This window comes from Oxyura jamaicensis, chromosome 5, assembly GCF_011077185.1.
Source record: "Oxyura jamaicensis isolate SHBP4307 breed ruddy duck chromosome 5, BPBGC_Ojam_1.0, whole genome shotgun sequence".
Classification (NCBI taxonomy): Eukaryota; Metazoa; Chordata; class Aves; order Anseriformes; family Anatidae; genus Oxyura; species Oxyura jamaicensis.
The window spans coordinates 9,564,327-9,588,188 of NC_048897.1; the positions used below are offsets into that span (position 1 = coordinate 9,564,327).

General features: G+C 50.0%; 1 protein-coding gene across 6 annotated transcripts in view; it reads right to left on the bottom strand.

The window, feature by feature from the left end:
• Positions 1-463: 463 nt before the first annotated feature.
• Positions 464-23,862, bottom strand: part of CD151 (CD151 molecule (Raph blood group)) — a 30,413-nt gene continuing 7,014 nt past the window's right edge. For 2 of the 6 annotated variants that reach the window (XM_035327316.1, XM_035327315.1), the window contains exons 2-9: positions 18,698-18,778; positions 13,561-13,666; positions 12,498-12,689; positions 8,541-8,615; positions 6,248-6,352; positions 5,215-5,370; positions 3,548-3,634; positions 464-2,748 (exon numbers count right to left, since the gene is read on the bottom strand). In XM_035327316.1, coding sequence (XP_035183207.1) covers positions 2,689-2,748; positions 3,548-3,634; positions 5,215-5,370; positions 6,248-6,352; positions 8,541-8,615; positions 12,498-12,689; positions 13,561-13,644 — 759 coding nt within the window. In that variant the 5' untranslated portion in view covers positions 13,645-13,666; positions 18,698-18,778 and the 3' untranslated portion in view covers positions 464-2,688. Of the gene's footprint in view, positions 2,749-3,547; positions 3,635-5,214; positions 5,371-6,247; positions 6,353-8,540; positions 8,616-12,497; positions 12,690-13,560; positions 13,667-16,135; positions 16,156-18,670; positions 18,779-23,862 lie in introns of those variants that run through there. The other 4 variants (XM_035327314.1, XM_035327313.1, XM_035327318.1 and 1 more) reach the window with 3 other exon arrangements.

Here is a 23,862-nt window from a genome sequence, read left to right on the forward strand (position 1 = left end):
CCCGTCCCAGGGGCAGCCCAGTTAGCCAGGGGCCAGCAGCGACAAGGCTGAGGCTTGGAGCATGAAGGTAAGCAAGAGGCTCGGTGGCACAGGGCTGGGCGACACCGAGGGAAGCAGCCTGAATCAGAGCCACCTGAATCACAGGAGCTGAAATCACAGCTGAGCCCTGAGAGCCACCGAGTGGCCGTGCCCATCCGCTGCAGGCAGACATTTCCACCTGGCTGGATACAGCTACTTTTCAAAGGTGCAACGAGTAATTCAACCTTACATCCCAAAGGACAGCCCAGGGCAGCTCTACTCCCTTTTTCACACATCTGTCGTGCAGGGTAGGTACAGACAACACCACACCGTGGAGGGCAAACACCCAGCAGCACGGAGCACAGCACACCCAGACATATCGTTCATCCCGCAGCCAGGTCCTTGAGGAACTGAGGAACCCACAAAACCCACACGGCACACATTGTCCCCTTCATTTTGCTACACGGAGTAAGTACAGAATCGTAAGCTTTATTTTCCTATTGGCCAGCAACTTAAACTGGGTTAAAAAAAAAAAAAAAGCAATGAATATTATTACACAGAGAAAAAGTATAAAACGACTCAGTAGACACACGCCAACTTGCTGTTTCTATCTCATTCTTCCTGGCCTCTCCCAGCCCTGTACAATGTATTTCAAGGGAACAGGCAAAGGCAGCTAAGAAGATATGCTTAAGAAACTAGAAATATTGCTTCAAGCAACATGCTCAATATTCTCCTTGTAGTTAGTAGTCAATACTTGTCAGGAACCTGAATATAAAACAAGAAATAATTTAGAGGTTTCTCCTTTAGATCATTACACAATAATTTAGATTTCTTTCCCCTCTTTCCCACTGCTGTGGGACCAAGGATACAGCTCAGCTCCTCCACTTCTCTTTTTGCATTAGTGTTAAGGATTTCACGGTGCCAATGTTGATGGGGGAGTTTCAGATTTACCTGCTCAGAATTTTAACTTGTCACCCTTCGCCCCCCTGCAGGAGCCAGTCCTGGATTTCTGCTCTGTGAATCAAAACCCCCAGAACGCTGCATGACCCTTTAGGGGTCTGGGTGATTTTGCAGGTGTTAACTGCCTGCTGCCAAGGGACAGGGCACCACCAAAAGGCCAAGAGAGTGAATAAATTACTTTGCTCATAAAAGGGCTTGTCTTCAGTGCCTAAAAACCTCAAATCCCTGCAGCCTTTTCTGCTTCACGGCTGTACCAGGCCTATTGGGATGGTGAAAACAAGACACTGCTGCTTTACCAAGCAGACTTCCCGATGAGAACCCTTTCCAGGACAATTAGGAAGAAAACAACCCAAGCCCCAGGACAGGGGAGACACAGAAGACCCTATGAATTCAGGCTAAGACCCTGCTGGCATGACAGTGGCACTAAGTCAATGGCAAGTCATGTCTATGTCCTGTATGCATCCAGGATCCCAGTGCAAAAATAATAGTTAAATGTATTTAATTAATCAGACAGTTAAACCCAGCACTACCAATTTACCAAATACACTGGGGTGACTGGGTGAAGCTGACTCTAATGGTTGCTGCTGAGATGGTCTGGAAAGCTGGCTTCTAGATCTCATTACAGCCAGAAAACCCTCATCTGATTAATGAGCTCCTTGGAGGCTGCTACAACATTTGTATATATTCATTTCCCACCCAAGAGAGAACAAGCCTGGAGGTTTTAATTAGACCGTCGAGCCCAGGGTGTGTCTCAACATGCAAGAGACGCGATAAGGTCTTTGCACTAACCAAACAGGCCAAGTGGTAGCAAGACACCTCAGTTCCACAGACAGACCAGTTCTTCACCAAATCTCGCAGGGGGTAGGCAAGAAACAACCGTGAGTTTTCTCGTTCACGCTGGAAGCCATTACCTAAACCAGACTAGACCTAAAAGAATTAGAAAGCAGTCCAACATCTTTGATCTAGAAGCACAAGGAGGCAGCAGGCTTCTTGTGGTTCCCGATGGCAATGTGTTGCAGGGAAGCTTCAAGGAAGAGAAGGAAGGATTGCTGAGAAATCCTAAGGCACCCACATTGTGGCAGCATTGGAGTTGTGACAACATTTCAGCCGCACCAGGTTGTGTTCCCGAGCAGCAGGGAGCGCAGTTCCTGCCCCAGGCAACCAGACGGGCATCCTCTCATATGGAGATCAGCTGTGTTAGGACTTCAGCACACACGCAAGGGGGGAGAGAGAAATCTTCAGTGTATGAGAGACTCAGCTCTGGCTCCAGCACAGCGCAGAAACATCATCTGTCTCCTCATAGTCAATGCCCGGTGCTGCTGAGCCACTTCTCAGAGAGCAAACCGTGGTTCTTGCGTAGCATCCCGATACCTTCGTGTTGGCTCAGGAAGAGCCCCAAGAGAAATGGCCCTAGATAAATCTTGCTTTGTAGTTATAATCAAGGGACTGTTTTGCTAAAGCTTCCAGCAGAAGACCCGCAGCTCTTTTGTTTCTTGACAATGAAGAGGACCCGCTGCACTCCCGGCTGCCTTGTACACAACGAGGAGGGTGACTTTCCCCTGAAGGGGCAAGTAAGGCTGTTCGAGAGGCATTTAATGGTAGAGCCAAGTCCTCATGTTGCAGACTCTTCTGTGGTGATGGTGGAGGGTAGTGAGGTTGGCAGGCACTAAGGGAGTGGCAGAGGGGGAGCTGACAGAGTTCCCACAGCTATTAATATGGTTCTGGCTTCAAACTCCGGTACAAGCAGCAGGTGAAAATCATCCCAAAGATCTACAGGGTAGAAGGAGGAGAGAGGGACGCATGAGAAAACAGAATGGATGCAGTGGAGGCAGCAGCTTGCAAGCAGTCTGGCCCCGGACTGGAGTGGCAACCTAGCTCTGGCCTAGGGATACAGCTCTCCAGCTTGCAATGAACAGGAGAGAACATAATTGGTGCTAATTCTCATAATTAATCACCAGTAGCTTTTCTAGGATGTAATTTGGCTACTTGCCAGGACAGAAAGGAAGATGAGCAACTCCCAGACACATCTGCATCTGGAAGAAGATAATATTCTGGCTGCCTTCCCCCCCTCAAACGGAGTGGCAGCATCCATGTCCTACCCCCTTGTCCTTCACCTTCTCCCTAATCATTCACTGACCCACAGTGCCACTCCTCAATACCACAAAGCCAAGGGAGGAACTCTGGATTACTTAACAAGAGCTAATGAACTGGGGTAGGAAACTCCTCCAGCTCTTTAGCTGCACGGGCAATCATGGCACATCCCCACAAGAGGTCTCTCTCAGGCTGCCAAAGCACCAGCCACAGCCAGCACTACATTTCTCACAGCCCTGGAGCAGAAATCAGTCTCTCCTGTGCCAGAAGTATCACAGACAGGCAGAAGAGGCTCTTGCTTTGGAGCTACTGAATCCTGGGGTCACTGAAGTACCTGGCAACTTCTCACATGGCAGCTTCTTTTTGCCAGGCAAGGAAAAACCTGAAATGTTCAATTTTATTTTTTTTTCCTTCCCTCAGTTCTAGGGTTCCTTTAACTTCAGCCCAGCGACCCCAAAACTCCATGCGATCCTTTTACCTGCACACAAGCGATGCTGATCCCCACTGCACCGATAATTTTCAGATGCTCTTGAATGAAGTTTTCCAGCTTGGTAATACAACCGCTCTGCGAGGAGAGAGAGGAGGAGGGACAGGGAAAATCATCTTTAATTTAACTTTTTGTGCCTCACTTTAAGATAGCAGTTGCAGCCCTTGAAAAGCACCCTAATTCCTCCTGCTGTTATTTGTGAGAGCCATGAGTTTTAGCGTGGAGCTGGAAAGCCGGCGCTGCCTGCCTCTGCCTTTCACTTGCATCCTTGGCTGGCAGCGTGGTCTTACCCTCCCAGTTTAGCCCAAGTTTTTGTTGTCATAAGGCAAAAATAAAGCAGTAAGAGATTTTTCTGGAAGAGTTCCCTTTAAATAATTAAACTGTTTAATCTAATGAGGCAGGTTTTCCATGGTAACATCAGGGGGATTTATTGTGTAGGCTGCAGCAGTGCCCCAAGGGTGCTGGGGGCCCTCCAGCCCCAGGAGTTTACACTGAACACGGACACCTACACACGCACAGGCAGAAAGGGAAGGAGCGAGCATGCAGCTCTCCGGGGAGGGATGGCAAAGGCCTCTCTTTTCCCATGCCTGTATTAGGTCAAGAGTCAGCCCCAGCTGCCCTGATCTGAAACAATCGCTCCTGCGTCCTGATCTGACCCTCTTCTTCTTCCCCAAAATAAAATCCGTTCTGAGCTCTGACTTAGACATTGAGCTGCCTGGCTTAATGGCAGATGTTGTTCACCCTCCTAACTTCCGAGCCATGCTCAGAGCACAGACTGTGAGAAGAAATACCTGCTCTGAAGGGACCATCTCTTCACCCACAGCCCTCCTCAACTGTAGGGAGAAGCTACTCAGCTCCTCTGGGATTCAGTTTGCTTCTTCTGGAAGAGAAACAAGCCCCTCCAGCCCAGCTCCAGCCTCTTTTCAGTCCTGACTGCAGTCCACTGGAACTGGCCTGATTTGTCTGCTAGGGAGCCCTCTTCCTTCCTCACATCCCGTTCCTGCATGCTGTAGGTCATATCCCTGTCACATTCAGGGAGCAGAACTATCTCCATTTGCCCTGACCAAGTAGCCGCTGTACCAAATGGAGGGCTCAAATCCAAGTCTCCTGCCAGAAGCAACAACCTCTCCCAGTCCCCTGTCACCAGCATACTCTGTAATAACAAATACAATCTACTATTTTTCTCTTTATCTAATAAAGCGGTGCAGAACATATCCTTGCTTTCTTTCCCAATTCCCAAAGTCTCTTTTCTACTGCCTTTGAAATCCTCTCTTACAAATTAGGTTCCCTGCAAAAGCCAAAAGCAGTCCTGAGACAGATTTGAAATATTTCCCCTGCCCAGCCCACGGCCCCGCCTGTGAAATGCAGACCATTTATCCCGTACCATATTTACTGGGCATTGGCTCTGATCCCATGCTGGCAGCCATGAACACACATTTCTCTAGGAGCAGCCTGCATGCAGGAACCCAGACACTCTGACTCCTCTATTTTATTTTCCTCTTCCCTGAAGCTTTTCAGATTGAGCCTGGAAGGCTGAATGCTCAGCCGGAGAAACAAATCACCAGTGGAGTGCAGCATCAACCCAACGCCCTCGCTTCCAGCCCACCACCTTCGTGTACTCTGTGACAGGAGGCTCTGAAGCCCCTTTTGATTTTTACCTCTTTGTAGATGTTGGAAGGATGGTCTCTTCGGCCACACAGGTCGGTTATCGTCTTACAGCAGCTGTCTGGGACTTTCCGTCCACTGGCCTCGGAAGATCTGATCCACACGCTGTCAGCCCAGTCCGTGTAGTTGTTGCTCCCACAGCATTTGAACTGCAAGCACACAGAGCACAGGCTGAGCCTGCGAGCACTGCAGCCTCCTCCTCCCTTCAGCCTCCCCACATCAAGCCCTGGGCTTCATCCTTCTTTGTAGACTTTGCTGGAGCCTCCAACAACCTCACTGGCATGGGTTCTTTCAGACTGCCGTAATTATCAGCGGCCTTTGTTTTAACTGTTGCCCAAATGGCCATTAAATAGCAGCTTCATCCATCTTTCAGTAGCTGTGACTTTTTGTTGCTGCTGGGATGTAACCAGAGGGCACCTGCAGCTGCCTCAGCTCCTAACTACCCGACTGGAGAGTGCCAGCAGTGACAACAGGGCAAGTTTAGTTACCAGTTACTATCTCATATGCACCTGGTCACAGGGCGTCGTGCACAGCAGGCCCCACACTTTGAAACTGCTGCACCCATGCCTGCCCACAAGCATCCTTTGTGTGAAAAAGCCTGTCAGACCTGTGACAGCCCTAACCTGAGCCACCCCTGAGCCAGGCACAGCTAGCAACAGCAGCAGGAATGCTCTTCTTTCATTACATCTTGTTCTCTGGGGTACTGAAGAGCTTAATGAAAAATGTCAGCAATTTTTCCAAAGCTTTAATGTGGGAAGTCGAAACAGCTGTCAGAGTGACTTGGCAGCTCCAGTTCACTCTGGGAGCAATTCAAGTGTAGCTTACATCCTAGTGGGGGTCCAATTCAGAGATTTCCCCCATGCAATTCTGCTGGTAGGGCAGCCCAGGCTCTGCACCGCACCCAACCTGTCTTCAGGCAGAGGCAGCAGCCTGTGTGCTGGATAACGAGAGCTCACAACACTTTCTGTGGATTTGGTTTGAAGCCCTGCAAATGCACTCATTCTCCCCACCCCTAGCGACACCCACCTCCTGCTGCAGTTTGTCCACTGCGCTGGTAACGCTCTCTTCTCCCTCTTTGCGGTACTTCTGGGTCATGGTGTTCTTCAGATTTTGCTTCAGCTCCATACTCAGCTGAACAGAAGAGACAAGTGGGATAAAATCACCAGGCAAGCTCAGCACCCCTCAGAGAGACCCAGAGCCCTGCACGTTTCATTGCCTCTGGTCCAGGAGAGCAGAAAGCCTCAGGGAAGCTACAGCTTCCTTCAGGGTCATCCTCAAAGGTCGGACTGGACTGGTTTCCAGGAAGCACATGAGCTTCTTTCCAGTGGATTAAAGATCATGCCTCCATTTTTGTGACTGGAAGGAGGTGCCTCTGGGACAAATTTCAGCCTGTGCTACACATCACCATACAGGTCCTCACCTTGCATACGCAAGAGAGATTGCCAAGACCTGCTTGCATCGGAACAGAATACAAAACTGTGCCTGCTTGAATACAAATGTGCCCGTGAGATCCACGTGCAGTCTTGTCTCTGAAGCTTGTGACAAAATACTAAAACCTAATCTGTCTATTCAGGAGCAGGAAGAAAGAGTCCTGGGCAGATTGGACTGAAGCCATGTAGTCTGAATAGCTCTTGCATTGACATCAAAAGGGATAGCACAGGAGGGGATTAAGGGTGTGATTGCAAGAGTATTCCAAGGCATTTCTTGATAACAGTGTCCAATTTGTAAAGCCAGACAGATGAAGTCTGATTTTTATTTTTTTTTAAGTGCACCATTTCTGAAAACACTCCTATCATAAACCACAGGCATGTTCAGGGGATTGGATTCAAACACTTCTTCCCGTGGAGGCTCTTAACCTAGCTAAATTCTTCTTTACAGAGATAGCTTCTCTATACACCTTTTATGCTCTATGGTAAGTAGTAAATGAAAGGTCAGGCATCTCGTTATGCTGAACCACGCAAAATACAGTCTGAAGTTTATTTTCCTTTGGAAACACTGTTTTTTCCAACCCCATGTGTCAAGTGGGGACAACACCTACCTCACAGAGATGATATGAGGCTTCATTCATTAACATTTGCAAAATGCTTTGAGATCCTGGGCTGGGAAGCTCTACAGAAGTGCAAAGGACTTAATGTAATAAAGAGAAAGCAAGAGGTTCAGCGGCTGGAAGGCATCAGAAGCAAATAAAGAGGAGAGTCCATTAGCAGAATTATTACTTGGGAGAAAAGTGGTTACCTGCAGGCTCACAGGGAAGAACTGCAGCATGGAACAGAAACAACAAAAGAAAGGGAGTTTAGACACACACACGCAAGCCTTAGATACCAAAGCAAGGGCTAAAATAAAAACAGTGGCAAACAGCAAGCAGCCTGCAACCAGGAAAAAAGAGGCATTTGTCAGCCAGAGGGCAAGGGGAAAGTGCAGCTATTGATCAGAGATGCCCCTGAGTGAATTAAAGCACTCAAGGCTACAGCTCTGAATGTCATCCCTTATTTCAGCCTAACAAGGAGGATCAGCTCCTCTTCATCCTTTGGCATACATGAACCTAGTGGCTTTGCATAGACCCTGGCTTCCTGCCATGCCCACAGGATTGATCTTTCCCAGTTAAATACGTACACCTGCTCCACTGCTCCTTCTTGGCTACCATCAAACAAGCGAACCTACAGCTCCCTTTTGCTTCTCACAAAGTGCCAGTGCCCATCTTGGTGACACAAAGCACAGGAGTCCCAAAATAAAAAGGAAAGGCACGGAACCTAACAGCAAAGCCAGTAAGATGGCATGTCCAGCTGCTTTTCAGACAGCCACTTGACAGCAGTCCTAATTCACCCTTTCCAATCAATTTCCAGACATGAGAGCGATTTCCCAGGCTGTTTGTGTCCTGGTGGCTAAACCCCCTTTGAAACTGAACTGATGATTTAAGCCTCTGCTCTCTGCAACTGCAACGCTGCCAAGTCAGAACTGCAGCTGCTGGGAGTCCATGCTGTTCTCCAGCCCCTCAGCTGGGCTGGTGAAGTAAGGCTCTCCAAAACTTCATGACCTGAAAGGACCCATCAGCTGGACCACCTCTGCCAGTTCAGGAAGGAGCTGAGCAGCAAGGCTGAGCAGCCTCCCAAGTATAACCACGACTACTTTGTCAGAAGCAGTAAATAATCCAAGGCCATCTTTTGTATGGGGTGGTAAGTGAGTACAGACAGGTAGAAAGATGAACCCCAGTCAGACCCTAGGTCCCAAGCCCCCAAGCCCAGTTCTGGCTGGAGAAATGGGACGATGATCAGCTCTTTTCTGTCCCTACTCTGAGTCTCCATGACCCGTGCCCACTCACCTGCTGGTAGTAGATATAAGCCAGGATTCCAGCAATGATCTCCAGGAGAAAGATGCACAGCAACAATATGAAATACTGTAAAATAACAGGAAAAGCAAGACGTTAGAACAGAACGTGAGGAGAATCTTGGAGCTGGCTTATCACTAGCTGGCAAAATGCATGACACTGTCTTTGTTGGTGCTTTTCTGCAGGAGCTCTCAAAGGCACCAGCTGGGACTAGGACCTCAGTAGGGTAGAAAGGCGACAATCCCACAGATGAAAAGAAAAAAAACCAAACACATGATAACTGAAGACAGGCAGAAGCAAGCGCGAGTTGAACTCGTGCAGCCAGAGGGATGCAGAGAATGGAAAAGTGCAGGCAACTGAGATAAGATCACTGGACAGAAGAGAGTGGTTGCTGGATAACCTGATGCATATATTCAATGTCACAGAAAATATCTGCTTCAGACATCAGCACAAAAAAATCTGAAACTTCTGCTTGTTTTGATACTGTTTAGGGCATTTCATTAAGTTACCATGGAGAAGCGTACGTTACAATGGTGATTCAATAAGCCAACAAAGGGCCCATTTCACCAAGGATAAGGCAGACCGAGTAAGCACAAGTTTAAACCATGGATTTGTGTTCCAAGTGACTTCTGTGAGACTCAAGCACTGGCTGAAGTGCACTATCGAAGTGGATGGATTTATGCTAGAACTAGGCAGTCACTTTACAGATCCAGGCTGTTCTAGGACTGCCACTAAATTCATCATTTTGAAGATGAAGCTAAAGGGGCACCAGTTCCAGCCATAACGAGGACCTCGTGCAAAGTGCCTGTAAGACTTGTCCCGTTCAGGACGGACCAAACACATCTCCCATTTTCTGTTTTACCCTGAGCTTAGGAAATGGTTCTTCCCAAGGGGTGAGGCAAACAGCTCCCCATAAGTGTAGCTAGGTGTGAAACTGTCTCTCCCTAGCACACAGAAAGGCAGCTAAGTCCTGGTCACTGCAAGGTAGATTTTTGTCACACAAGGGTTACTCTCTGCACTGCGTGCCCCTCTTCACCTGGTAGAGGCAGGTATTTCTGAGCTCCTTTGCAGGAGTGAAATGACAGACAAACGCAGCTCAGGTTTCCTCTTTCACCCCTGCTGGGATTCCGCAGCTGCAGAGGAAGGCCAGCTGGGTTTTATCTGCAGGCCAGGCTTTAATCTGAGCACACAATCTCGAGCTTTCACTCCCCAGCCCCGCTCTGCCCGCGCTGAACACTGAAAGTCTCTGCATACCCTCGTACAAGGTACCCATTCATACCAGGGGAATGAGTCACCCAGCAGCGTGTGGGATAGCTAAAAGCTGGTCCCAGCACTCACAGGAGGCTGGAAGGGGCAAGAAAGGATCGGGGTGCTTGTCACAAAGGCTTCCTTTCTTTTGTTGGGACATGGTTATGCCCTCCTGCCCTGACATCATCTCTCTGCCATGGAAGGAGGGCGGCAGGGTGCTGAGCACCACCAATGAACTGCAAAGCTTCTTTTAGATATTCCTGCCTACTCTGTGTCGTCACGTCAGTGGCATTCAGGTGGAGCCGAGCTGCGGCACCACAGCTCAGCTCATCGTGCTGGCTTACCCTGGATAGGAACAAACGCATATCCAGCAGACCTTAGAGAATTTGAGTCACGAGGCCCCTGCAAACCCTTGTGAGGGAGGGCAGTGCATCTGCCACCCACACATCCAACCTGTCTCTGCTGATACACTACATCATTAGCCTTATCTCAGCCCCGTCTCTCCCTCAGGGCCCCTTTCAGGTATCTATTACACTGTGTCATGCTGACATAAGGGAGCGGCAGCTTTCACTCTGGGGACACACACACGCAGCACAGGGCTGATCTCCCTGCTCCTCACCAGGGATCACGGGGCTTTCCTTACCAAGGGCTGCTCTGACAGGAGAAGTACGCCTGCTCTGGTGGGGCGCTGCAGGGACATGCCCTGCTCCCTTCCCAAGAAGCTGGGAAGCCAGTAAGAAAAGTGGGATCACCCAAAGGCCTGTAGTAGACCTGGCTGGAACCTGGTTTTTGCCTAACAAAGCTGCTGAAACGGCAGGGCAGCAGCTGAAGTTTGAGCAGGTCTGAAGATCACTGCTGCCTCTGCCACCTGGGAAACCTCAGCGTGAGGAACTCCCTGTCTGCTGCCCGAGCCTCAATGCATCACCTGGCTGAGGAGGGACACGAGGAAGAAAAATGAGCAATGACAAAGAAGTAGCACAGCTGTGAGTGATGAGTAATGAAATGCTCTGAAAAGCTTTTAAGCGAGCCCTTAAAACTCCGTGTTAGGTAGAAAGGCAGCTAACAAAATCCCAGGTTGCTGAGGCTCCAGCAGAACAACGAACCAACAACCAGACGCACATTTCACACGCAGCAGCCAGAGCTGTCAATTGATGTTAAAAGCACTGAGGAGGCACTGGGGAGAGGAGAGCCACTTACAGCATTCCCTCCTGCATTTACATGGGCCGCTGGTACCGAGAGAAATTGGGACAGGCTGGCACAGCCCCCGGAGCACTGAGCGTGAAGCTGTCAGGATTGCTGTCTGAGCTCAGAGCTGGCACAGGCCCCCAGCCAGGCTCACCCAGCCCTGGCAAGCACGGCCCTAATTCTTGTGCACATTACTCACTGGCAACCAAAGCAGAGCGCGAGCAGGAAGAGACAATAGGCCTGTCAGAGACAATAGGCCTGTCGCGACCAGCCACTCTGAAAGGACGCGTGGTGTGAGGACTCAGAGTGACCTTTTGTTCTCGAGAGACAAGTATTAGTTTTCTGGGGCAGAGTAACAAAGAAAACCCCACCGGATTTTCATCTGCAGCTTCTGGCTGAGGCAAAAAAAAAAAAAAAAAAAAAAAAGACAAAGGGAAATCTCTGGCATGGAAAGTAAGCAACGAAAGGCCAAAACGGACTGCTACAGACCAGGAGCCCAACGAACAAGCACCAGCAAAGCACTCCCTGTGTCCTTCTCCATGTTTTGTTTTCCATTCCTGGCTCTACTGTGCCTCTCGCAGGAATTACTAAGCCTTCAAAGCAGCGGTACAAGTGTCAGGATTTCTCATGGCTCTTCTTTTTGCTCCTCTTCCAAACTAAAGAGGGGAAATGGGACGGTCAGGTAAACAGGGACGTGCAAAGCTGAAGGAGCTGGTGAAGGGTTACTGCAGCATCCTCTCATTACTGTGAAACCAAAGAGTCACTGACTGTTATTTCAGTCGCTGCGCTCACCGCTGTAGCTCAGCTACTACAGAATGCTGCATGCTTCAGACTGAAAAGGAGATTTGTGAGGAAGGAAGCAGAACAGAAACCCTAGGGCTGGTAAAAACTTTTGTGTAGGTGGGTGAGCAGGGAGCCGAGAAGTAACACAAGGAAGGGCATAAAAAAGAGCCAGATTATCAAAACGTTATGGCTTTTTTTGAGGAAGCGAAACTAAAGACTTTTTTTTTTTTTTTGCCACTACAGAAAATTTTCAATTAATACTTTCTTATTTTTGGCAACACAATGAAAAAGCATGTTAATTTTGTTTGAGTTCAGTGTCATGAAAGTCAGTTTTCTTACAGGTCCCTCATCTTTTCCTTTTCTTTAGGAAAATGGGAAGAGAATATTGGAACAGGCAGGGAAGAAGGAAGAGACAAAAGCCACACTATTTGAAATTGGCCAAATCCAAACAGACTTTCTCACATACAGTATAGGCATTGTGGCTACGCTTTGTACTTCTGAAGCACGTAGTGGTAACTGCATTCTTTGGGTTGATGAAAGGAAAGGCTCTGGCAGTAGACCCCGCCACCTGTGACACAGGCAGCAGTGCCATTAGGAGCTGGAAACCTTACTGGCATTTGGACAAATGAAGAGGGTTAGGGAAGAACACAACCAAGGTGTTTCCCCACCCTCCCAGCACTGCTCAAGAGAAAACGAGGAGCACCTTCCACCCCAGCCCCCAAAAGCAAAACTTACCACTCTTAGCAAATTCCGACGCTCTTTGAAGGTGGCACAGCAGCCAAGGATGCCAGTAACCATCACAACCACCCCTGCCACCACCAGAATATAAGCAGTTGCTGAATACGTGCTGGAGGAGAGCAAGCTGATGTAGTCACTCTTCTCAGCCAGGGTCCAGGTGCCCACTGCCATCACAGCCCCACCAGCCAGCTGCGTAAAAACAGAGGCAAGAGAATGAGGGGCATCCAGTGCATGAACTTCCTCGCCTCCAGAAGCGACTGAGATTTCAGAATGTGCCCCAGCTCTGCGACCTGAGCCAAAGACAACCCACAGCAAAGGAAGGACCCCCCAGAGGTCTCCCTGGGATGGTGAGCAGTGCCCCGGTGAGGGCAGAGCTTCAGGGAGGCCAGTTGTGCACCCCAGGCAGGAGCAGGAGGTGCAAGCTCTCTGGAGCACTTGCCCATGCGCAGACTTGAGCCTTCCCAAACAGAGCTACACTGCTCTGGGCAAACACGAAAAGGTGCCACATCTTTTGGTGTGACCTACTAGCAAGCTTTCCACTGCTCAGCAAGGAGCAATATTGACCTCCACTAAATGACAACTGCACCCCACAGCTCTTTCATACGTTATTCATCTAGGGAGAAAGCAGGCAAGGAGCTCTGAGCCCAGCTGGTTAAACTCTGACCCTTGCAGGGAGTGAAGACGGAGAAACCAACCCAACTGTTAGCAGTTATTTTCTCCCTTTGCAAGTGTCATGTTTTTGCAGGGTTTTATGTTGCTTCTGGTGAGCTCAGCCAATTCTACAAATGCTAGCTAGGTGAGAAGAAAGCAGGGAGATGGTAACTTTCAGGCATTATTTTCTATACTTTGTAAGGAAACCTATAAACAGCCAGAGGCCCTGGTGTCACACCACAACTTCTGCAGCTTGGGCTGGCAAGTCCAAGGGATGAGATTTCATCCCACCAGAAGAAGCGTGGGTGCCACTGATGTCAGAGCTTTTTGCCAAAGACTTCAAAGCCAAAGATTCTGCACTCTTGCCACCAAAACCGCAGCGCCTCCAAAACAGGCTGGGGCTTCTTACCCAGAAAAAGAAGTTGAAGATGAAGAGCAAGTACTTGAGACAGATGGTCCCGCATGTTTCCTTCTTTTCAGTGTACTCACGCATCTTTCTGTCTTAGATAGCTCCTGGGAAGAAAAAAAAAAAGTTTGAGAAGCCAGTGCCAGTCAGTCATCGTGCCCCTCCTCCCAAAAGGGCAGCGTTATTCTCCTTCTGCAGAGACCTCACACTTCCAGCCTTTAGCTGAACTAACACAGCGAGCGAGCCGTTCAAGTGACTTCAGGGATGCTGGGCAGTGCTCACTCAGATGAAGAGCTCTTGTATCCATCTGAGTGACCTACGCAGCACGAGCCCTCACAGAGTGTGAAAGAGAGGCAGATGGTACCAGCATGTGGCCTTCCTGTGCTGCCGTCCTCCTCCTTCTGTCTCCCTGTTCTGCTGTCACTTCTGGAGATTCATTTTCCTTAAGATTAATACTTGTGGGGGAAGGATCGGACCTACCGCGGTGCAAGCCCAGCACTTGCTGCGACCAAGCCAAAACCATGACTGGGTCTTTAGCAATTCTGATCACGGTTACTGTAAGGGAAGGTCACTGTAGTCCATGCTCACTTCCTCCTACTTAAAGTAAATGAAATCCCAGAGCTGTTACCCAGCACGCCCCAGCACCGGCCTGACTGCAGCATCGCACTGTTACTTCTGAAGGGGGGGACAGAAACTCTGTCTTTGGCATTTACGGAATAATCCATCTCCACAGAATTGCTTTTCCTCACTAATGCTCGTTACAGTTGCCTTAAATAGATCCCCCTCTAAGTTCTGGGTATTTTTAACCTTTACGACTGTGACTGGGAATGTTCTTGTTGTCCACCCCAACGCCCTACCCTTTTTGAACCCCAGCTATACGTTGGGGTAATTAATCTCCATCTTCTCTCTGCTCATTTCTCAGTGCCCTGCTCACCAACCAGCAGACTCCTGGGGTAACACTCCTGGCTGCTCAAGAGGAAGCAAAACAACCACCGGCTTCAGATGATCTGAGTGTATAAAACAGCACTGCAGGTACCAAACCACCCCCAGTCTGTGGTGGGGCAGTCCCCAGGCAAAACGACACAGAGGTGCTGTGCTCTGAGCTGGTTTTGCCTAAGGAGGTCTGCAGCAAGTGCAGCTCCACGTCCCTCCGCTGCCTCCTGTTGATGCAAAAACAAATAAATAAAAAAGCTAACCTCCCCTTGCCTGACTGGGCATCCAGGACAGAGGCACTGCCCAGAGCATCGGTGTCAGCTCTGTGAAGCCTGAAGAAGTACAGGCGTATACTCACCACCTCTCCCTTCCCAAGAGCAGCGTTCAATCCAAAAAACCATCCTCTTCCTCCCCTCCCAGCCAGTGGGGAATGATACGGACACGTTGCTTTCTCTCTTTTTGAAGGCCCTGCACCCCTACCAGAGTAAAAGGCTGTCCTGGAGCAGAGCTCCCCGGAAGCAGGCAGGCACAGAGCCGGGCTCCGCGTGAGCCCCGCTGCTGCGTTCCTAACATCTGGCTTTACAGCCTGGCTTGCTGCTAGGAAGAGCAGCTGCCAATTCTGCAGCATAATTGTATTTTGTCTGCAGGAAATTGTTTCCTTCTGCTTCACTCCAGCCCACTCAGGTCTGTGCTTTAGAAACTGCTAAAGCTAGCAGGGAGCGTGAGGGTGAGAACATGCCCGGCGGTCCCACCTGTGCCCCCTCGCCCTCCGCAAGGAAACATTTTTCTCTAGGACGGTGTCTGACAAACCAGTTGGCAACAGAAAGGACTTTCACTGGTGAAGAGAGCAGCTCTGAGCTGGTGGCACATATCAAGGCGAATAACTCCCGGTCCTCTGGAAGGATCAGGAACTCCAGCAATGCTCCGATTAATTACCACGTTGATTAATTACCACGTTGCAGCACAGAAGCCTGGGGCAGGGGGAAGGAATGGATGCTGGTGGCACCGTGTGCTCTGAACAGACTTGTAATTCTCAATGAGAAGCTGCCTTGTTCATGAAAGGCGACAGATTTACAGCTCCCAGAGGCTCCATTTAGCCACGGAACAGGAACGGCAGCAGCCAGACAAGCTCCCACAGCTACGCGCACCTCCACAGCCCAAAACAGGTACCCCTCAAAGTATATGCCCCCCCAAAAGAAGTCAGCACAGGTATTTTCATGTATGATCACACAGCAGGTGCTGGGCGCTAGTAAGGAACAGAAACTTGCACCTCTTCCTGATCTGAGACCTCAGAAATCTGACCGAGCAGCATCTCGCTCTGGGCGAGGACTGGGCAGGCTGACAGCTCAGGTTATACTTGTAGGCAGATGACAGCAAGCCTGAAATTTGCCTCCACACCGCAGGTCCTGCTCCACTGAGCACTGCACACGGTGCCTTTCAGGTGGCTCAGCATCGCTGCTGGGAGGAGGGGATCGATCTGCTTCCAGCATGCTGGCAGGGAACAGCTGCAGGTTTACAGAGTGCAGCGATTCACACAGGGAGGGCAGGCCGTGAGTCAGAGAGCAATCAGGGCTGCCTCCTGTTGGATCTATCCTTCCCAGCCCCGAGCAGAGCTGCTGGCACTGGCTGTCCCTAGCAAGCTCACCGACTCTCCTGGCGAGCTGCTCCCTCACCACGCTCTCCAGTTACAGCTGGGGTAAGGCTACAGGCGCTGAGACCCAAAAAGCACCCTGGTGAACACAGGGGGCTCCGGGCCCCGTGCAGCATTCAGTGGTCTCGGTCGTCCTGGTAACAGACCCTTGGAAGTGATACGGAGCACTCTTGAAAGCGGACAAGAGCAAGCAATGTTAATTAACACACACAGCTGCGTTCTATTTCAAAACACAGAGGCAAAGGTCTGTTCTGAATCACCCAGATCATTACAAACGAGCTCTCCAGTGAACAGAAAACAGTGAGGCTTGCCACAGGGGTGTATTTACAGATGCATAAAAACATATTAATTAGACATGAGCTTGATAACAGGAAATGTTTTCTAATTGAAAAAGTGGCTAAAAGACCAAAAGCACTTCCATAATGAAGTCCATTTGCTCCAATCCAACAGATAGTAGCTTCATCAGGAAGCTAAACTTAAAAAGAACTCAGGGAAAAACACACAGTGTAATTTAGTCACACAACAAAAAGAGGCATTTTGACGTTTATTTGCCAGAAATCAAGAGCAAGTTCCTACTACACACATCACAACGTAACTGTCAATGAGAAATAATGCTCTAAAACAAAATGCACAAAGGTGGGAGGAAAAATAAAACAAGGAAAAAACTCAGCGTGCCAGAAACCGCCCATGAAACAGAGGGAAGATTAGCTCAGAAACCTAGGGGCTGAACAGCTCAAATGCAATTCTCTGCTCTGCCTCCTGCACAACCTCAGGCAAGGCCCTCAGCCTGTCCCTTGCCTCTGCTCTTCCTCCCCAGTGCAGGAGGCCCAAACTTCTCTAAACCCAGAGATGTAAGGAGGTGAGAACCCCCACAGCCAGAGGAATGCCAGCTGTGAGCACGACAGGCTCCAGGCAACCGGCGTAGTGCCAAAAGACCTACTTGCTTCAGAGTGCTTTTGCCAGTATAGATTATGTTGGGCAGTGAACAGAAACCACCTCTTCTGGAGCTAGTAAAATACATACTTACAATAAGACTGTATGACCATCTTAAAAAGCAAGAAGAATTAAAAAAAAAAGAAGAAAACAAGAGTATGTGCTCAGCCTGCCCTGTCTGACCGCAAGCCACAGCCTCCCAGGTGGGTTAAGACCATGCGGTGCACAAGGGCAGGGGGCACTTCAAAAGTTAAACCCTTCCAGGGCCTGATTTTCTTGGGCTCTCACCTTACTGATCCCGACAGTAAGGACAGCAGTTCTCCCTTAGGACAGACGGGACAACAGGAACGCACCAGAAGCTGAGCACGTCGCCTCCAGCTCTGGGTGCTGAGCTCTGCACAACACAAGCACCGCACAAACGGCTGTTCGGCTGCACTGAGACACCCAAAATCTCAACGGCAGGGGTTGCTCTGCTGTCCCACGTCAGAGCACTGTATTTTTACTCGCAGACCCAAAGGCATATACAGGCACGCACCTCCATCTCAGCTCAGCAAGCACGTGGCAGGCACACACGCACACTCCTGCTGGCTAGACAATCATTTAGTCATCGCAGACTCTGCTCGGTACATCTGCCTCAACTTGCACAGGTACAGCACTTAATTAAACAGCAAAGAAATCCAGGGCTGCAGGCTTCTTCTGCAGACCCTGCCCTACAGCAGCATCTGATGGATGGTAAAGAAACGATGCCAAAGCAAATGAAATAGCTCACAGGCCATTAAAAGCAACCAAAAAGAAAAAAGAAAAGAGAAAAAAAGTGAAAAGTAAATCAATACTTAGAAATAATGAAGAAAAATGGTATCTGATGCATCAGTGCTGTCTCTTTTATAGGTAATTGTTATGAACTGGCGCAAAACAGAAGGTCCTACACCTCGCACTGCACTCATCCCCATAACCAAATGCCAGCAGTAAGCCAAGGTGAAGCGTAGCCCATCGCGCAAGAAAGATGTGCTGAAGGAAATCCTGCTGCACCTACACTGTTACAAAAGCGCAGCTCCCAGATGGCTGCAAATCCAGTATTGTCTGCCTCCTGCAAGCACAGCCACTTACAGGCACGCTGCTGGCCTGGAGGGCAAGGTACAACTGCCCTGAAATCTATCTGAGCTGGGCCAGATAACTCTGGCCTTGAGGCAGCTCTCGGGAACAGAACAAGCATGCGCTCCTCAGTGCGTGCAATGCAGCTGTGGGCCAGCAACCTACTGTCTTCAGCAAACTGACTGAAGACCTCATTCTCCAGCAAGGCTGTGCTCCAACTGTTGAAAACATGACCTCTCCACCCAAGTTCCCTCTCCAAAAACAAAATTATTACCACTGCAGCTTCACCTACCCGACGGGAACATCTTTAGAAAAGGCCTCCAGCTGCTTATCATCTTGCCAGCTCATCTCGCTCAGCCCAGAGAGCAGCAAGAAGCCATTAGATCAAACCTTCCCCGCGGAGGAACTCCAAAGCTTTTAGTGAAGCGCTCCGATTTACACAACCGGTCAGGGCCATTACCCACCCCAGACTGGCCAACAGGGGACAACAGCCTTGACACTGACCTCTCCCCACTGAAGCAACACACAGCTCAGTGTAAATCTTCAGTTCTCTTCAAGTCCTTTTTCCCCCGCCCACTGGCTGGCTCTGGTCCTCTGCCGGATCTGGGAAAGCTGAAAAAGAGAGGAAGAGAGATGGAGAATCATGAATTACGTGAAGGATTATTATGGGAATTGATGTGTGGTGAGATGCTTTGCCATTAGGCACTCCTTTGAACACAGAGCATATGGTTTCGGAGTACACCTTATGAACGCAATTGATTAAACTGGCAAGCGTGCACTGGCAAATGGGGAAGAGCCAGACTGCACCGTGAAGACCTTCTGATGGTAGGAAGCTGCCAGAATGGGTCTATGTTCGTGTCTGCTGCATCCTGTAAATGCTGCCACTGCTTCTGTCAAGGCTGTGTAGGCACCACGGTGACAGCTCGCTCTGGTCCAAAAGGCCCAGGAGAAACTCCACACGAAAGCTCAGGAAGAAGACCCGAAGGGAGAAGAGGGTGATCTAGCTGGGGTGAAGTGCTTTTAAGTGATCCCTCCTAGCCCTGGCACCGGAGGCGTTTCTGAACTGCCTGGGAAGAGGAAAGAGGTGGGCAAACAGCGCCAGACTTCACTGCACCCATCGGCACTCTGCTCCCAGGGCTCAGGAGCCCCAGAAAATGCGTCAGGAACCACAACTGGGCCCCTACAGAGAAAAAGGGTGCTGAGAAGACACTTGTTTTCTTCTGCTTCACTCCATGAAACGTTATCAAAACGGGCTCTGCTGGAAACAGCTCCCCCAAATTCCTCCACCACTGCCAACCCTCCCAGAGCACGGCTTCCCCCTCGCAGTGTGAATGCACAGTGCCTCCCTCAGAATGGATGAGCAATAAGCTTCAGGAAGGTGCTTTCAAACCTAGCAGAGTTATTTCTCTACAGCCTTACCATGTTTCTGGTGGGCAGCTAGGCGGCATGTGCCTGCTGCACTGGAAAACGGCCTCTAATTGTGGGCAGCAGGATGGAGAGGAGAAGCAAACAGCAATTCGTCTGCTAGCCTCTCTATCTGGATCCTGAATTAATGATCTTTTGACCTACAGCCTGACAGTAACTCACTTCACAGCCTAAGGCTTCAAGTCTTTCATCTGTTGCCCCTCTGGGAAACGGAAGCAGTAATATTACCTGACTTGCCTGGGTGGGATAATGAAGTGTTTGCAAACCATCTGGGAAGAGAAAAAGGTTGCTTATTATCAGCTCACACAACTCATAACCATTTTAACTTATTATTATCTTCAAGGGAGCTTCCTGCAGGCCTTTTTCTGAAGTAGCACAGACAGCACACGCTCACTTATGATCAGCTTGGTTTACGCCTGCTTCCATTCCCTAGGAACAGCAACGCTCTGGTAAAAGCTAGAAACATGCTAATTCACTTTGCCTCTAGACCACGGGAAAATCTCTGGAGAGAAATAAATAGATAAGGCTATCTGGTCCTAGAAGAACACCTACAGCTAGCCTCAGAAAGGCTGTGCAGGTCACTGCTCCCAGAATTTGATAACCTGGAGAAAAAATTAAAATAAAATAATAAAAAAACCCAACCCCTCCAAATGCACAGGCCCTGGCAGGAGCTGGAAGGCAGGCCAGAGGCCGGCACCCAGCGCGTGATTAATGGGAACTCCTCCTGTGCCCGACAACATCATCGTGTGCCCAATAAGGCCCCCTTTATCCCAGAGGATCCCCAAACACTTCACGCTATTTATACGCAGGAACCACTTCACCCGTCATTGAGCTGAGGAGAGGAACAATAGCCCTCTCTTTGCTTCCTCGCGCCAAGTGCCAGAAGCGAGCGCCTGGTGCGTGCCAGCAGAGAGCTGCCCACAAGGAGGGCCTGCTGGGACGAGGAGCAGCAGCTCAGACAGGTCGGGGAGAGCCACGACAAGGCAAACCGTGCTCCATACAGCCTGCTGGTCTTACGAATTCTGTTCTCCCATCTCTGTTCACGGTGCTTTGCTTTGTTTTCAAAAGCAGGGCTTTGTCTGCACCAGAGAATTTACCAGTAGCATTCAGCCACGTTTCTGAACAGAACAGTTTGTGCAGAATCAGCCCTCCTCCTGATCCCTGCCTATTAATTACGCCGGCACTTTCAGCTCGGCTCTCAGAAGCAAAGCCACCGGGTCCTCGGTGTTTTCATGCAACACGCTCAGAACCTGCCCTCCCTGCAGCCACGCCGGTGCTAGGACCAACAGCACGCAAGTTATAATCCTCCCAGCTCCCACGAAGCGAGGCAGGCAATTCTGTACATGAATTCAAAGCGATTTCCAAATAATGCAGTGATCATACCCATTTGTTCTCTCTATAAATAGGTGTATTTTTCAAACGGGTTCAGTGCAAAGACTAACCTGAGGACATGTCCCACGCTGCAGCTAGCACACGGTTGCTCAACACTTGGCTGCAGTCCCTTTGCAGAGGTGCTTTCAGTTTTATTCCCTACAAATCTCAGCAGTGAGAGGGCAAGTAGCTAGAAGCCAGTAGATTTTCTACCCACCCAGAGTACTGTCACCTTCACCTGACTTGGCTCACAAATGAATGCTTGGGTTTTAAATCCCACCACCAGAGGTCTGTTTGGCCCTTTTTGGTGGCTGGCGTCACCGTGGGGCAGGTTTCTAGCCTCTCCATGAGATGAAGTTCAGTAACCTCACAGCCTGAAAGGCCCTTTACCTCCTCAAGGCAACTCACCAAAGAAAAAGGGCAGCACAACAGGAGCACAGAGAGACTTTTGGGGAAGCGGCTTCCCCAGAGTCAGACGGGACACTGGCAGCAGAGAAAAGCCGTGCGTTTGCTCTCCTCGCATCTCTAGATTCATCCTCCATGTGCCAGGCTGTTCTGTCCCCTAAGAGACCTCTGCAGAACATGAAGCTGTAGAACACAAAGCCTCACAGCTACCTGAGAGCACTTCCATGCCTGAGACACCTGACTGCAGACAGCGCAGCAGCAGACAAGAGGCGCAGGAAAAGCTGGCCACCTTTAATTCCTGTGCAAAACTTGTTCTGCTTTAACCAGGCTGTTCCTGTTTGCACGTTGTGGTGGAAACGAGCAAAGCCAAAGTCCTTGACATCAAAGCACGGATCTGTCCCAGGCAGCCAGCCGCAGTTGCAGCTGCACAAAGGCTGTATTTTAAAAGCAGCCGAGAAGGGCTTTGACAATGGCAGCTGGGGTAACAGCCTTGCCACTTCAGACAGGTTGCCAATTAGCTCGGTGCCGGTGCCAGCTGTGCCGGAGCCAAGCTCTGTGTGTCGGCGATGGGTCCGGTACCTGCAGCACCAGGCATGGGGCGATGCTCCCCGCACTGTGCTGAGGGAAAAGGGAGCAGCACGAAGCCAGGGCCACAGAGACTCTCACCTCGTTCCAGGGCTGCTGGTGAGACCTGCAGGAGCTTCCCCTCGTGCCCACGACAGCCACCTCATGCAGCAACACCCTCGCACCTGGAATTACCCTCTTCTCTACAGGCACCAGCAGGAACGGCCGAGATGTCTCTTCTGACCACCAGCCCTTACACATCCCCCGTGTCCCTGTCTCCGAGGGGAATGCTTTGCAGCGACCATTAAATGCTTTCAGGAGCTGTGTTCCTCTCCAGAGCTACAGACGCTGTAGTAGAAGCTGGATCAAATAGCAAGCACAGTCAAGGCAAATTAAGTGACATTTCATTTTCTGGAGCTGCGAGGCCGGTCCATCGGAGCCGTCTCCCTCTTGCTGCTACAGGAGCAATACCGAAACCCACACCCAAGCTGTGCTGCACGGGGACGCCTTGGAAAGGATCGTCCTTGCTAAACAACCCCCAGCCAAAAATAAAACGTTCCTCCCCCTTCCTCAGACTGTAGTGATCCCACCAGAACCATTTAGGCAGCTGTTTTTAGACCAGCCTGCAAGCTTGACAGGAAGGCATCAGCATGTGAATAAGTAACTGGAAGGCAAGGGCTGGCCTCAAGGCAATTACTCGCTGGCCCTTTGCCAATGCTGCGGGCAGGGGAAAGAGCAGTCCCTGACCCCAAAGCACACTCCGACAGGCTCTAAGGAAAGCCCCCAGTGACCAACCGCTTCCCAGAAACACCTCGCTCCAGCGGTCTCTGCTGGCAGAGCTGCCCCCAGCAGCACCAGGAGCAGGGCTCGCACGGGTGCTCCTCGCTGCTTGGAGCAAGTCACAGGCGAAGGGCACGAGCCGCGGCTCTCCGTAAATGGGAGTGAGCTACCAGCAACACAGATGTGTGCCAGGCTTCCCCGGGGCTCTCTCAGAGCTCACCTGCTTCATTTGGAGCAGGCAGGAGTAAGAAAATGGAAAAGGGTTGCTCTGACAGACGCCAGCACAAACCAGCTAGACTCCAGATGCAGCTGAAAAATCCCACGATGGATTTCTTCATCGATGCACTTTCATGTTATCCAAGCACTGTATGAACAAGCCTCACTACAGGAAAGCTTAAAAAGAGTTTGTAACTTCCTCCCACCCCAAACCCCGAGCCATTTTTCAAGTCAGTGGGGACCATATAATCTCATTTAATCTCCTGCTATTTAAAAGGTTAACATTGTAAAAGCTTAAAGTAGCCCATTCTTCTTGTCTGGGACACCCCAGATTAACTCCCAAATACCAGGAAGTCTCAAAATAGACTGCAAGAGATGGGAGTAACCACGATTTCCTTCCCTCGGGAGCCTCTCCAAATGTTACCAGCACATGCTCAGCATGCAGATAACCACTGTGAGCTCAGCAAAACACACCAGGGCATTTTCCTCCCTGTGTAAAAGATGGGCCAGTGCTGGGCAGACTCATTAGCCATCTCTCAAGGCACCATTAGCGAGCCGAAGGGGAACAGCCATCCACAGCAGGGTTCACTTGCAGGTTACTTAAGACCCTTCATCAATCCTTAATCATCGAAAGCAAGAAAGACAGAGAAAAGCAAGGAGCCGCAAGGTTATTTGATCAGCGTGCTAGATGGAGAAGGGACCTGGGCTAGCCAGACACAGTTACTGAAGTCAAAAATCATCAGGATATTGCTGATCTGCAGCAGTTAGGCCCTTCGTAACAGGAAAACAGCTTCCCACGCACACACCTATAAATATCTTGATAAGAGTTATGTTGATTAACCACATTGGGATCTTCTCACTGCTCTTATCTCAGTAAGCAGGCTTTGTTCTCTCATTTTGCTTAAGAACTTGTTCATATTCCTGATGAGTTAGTG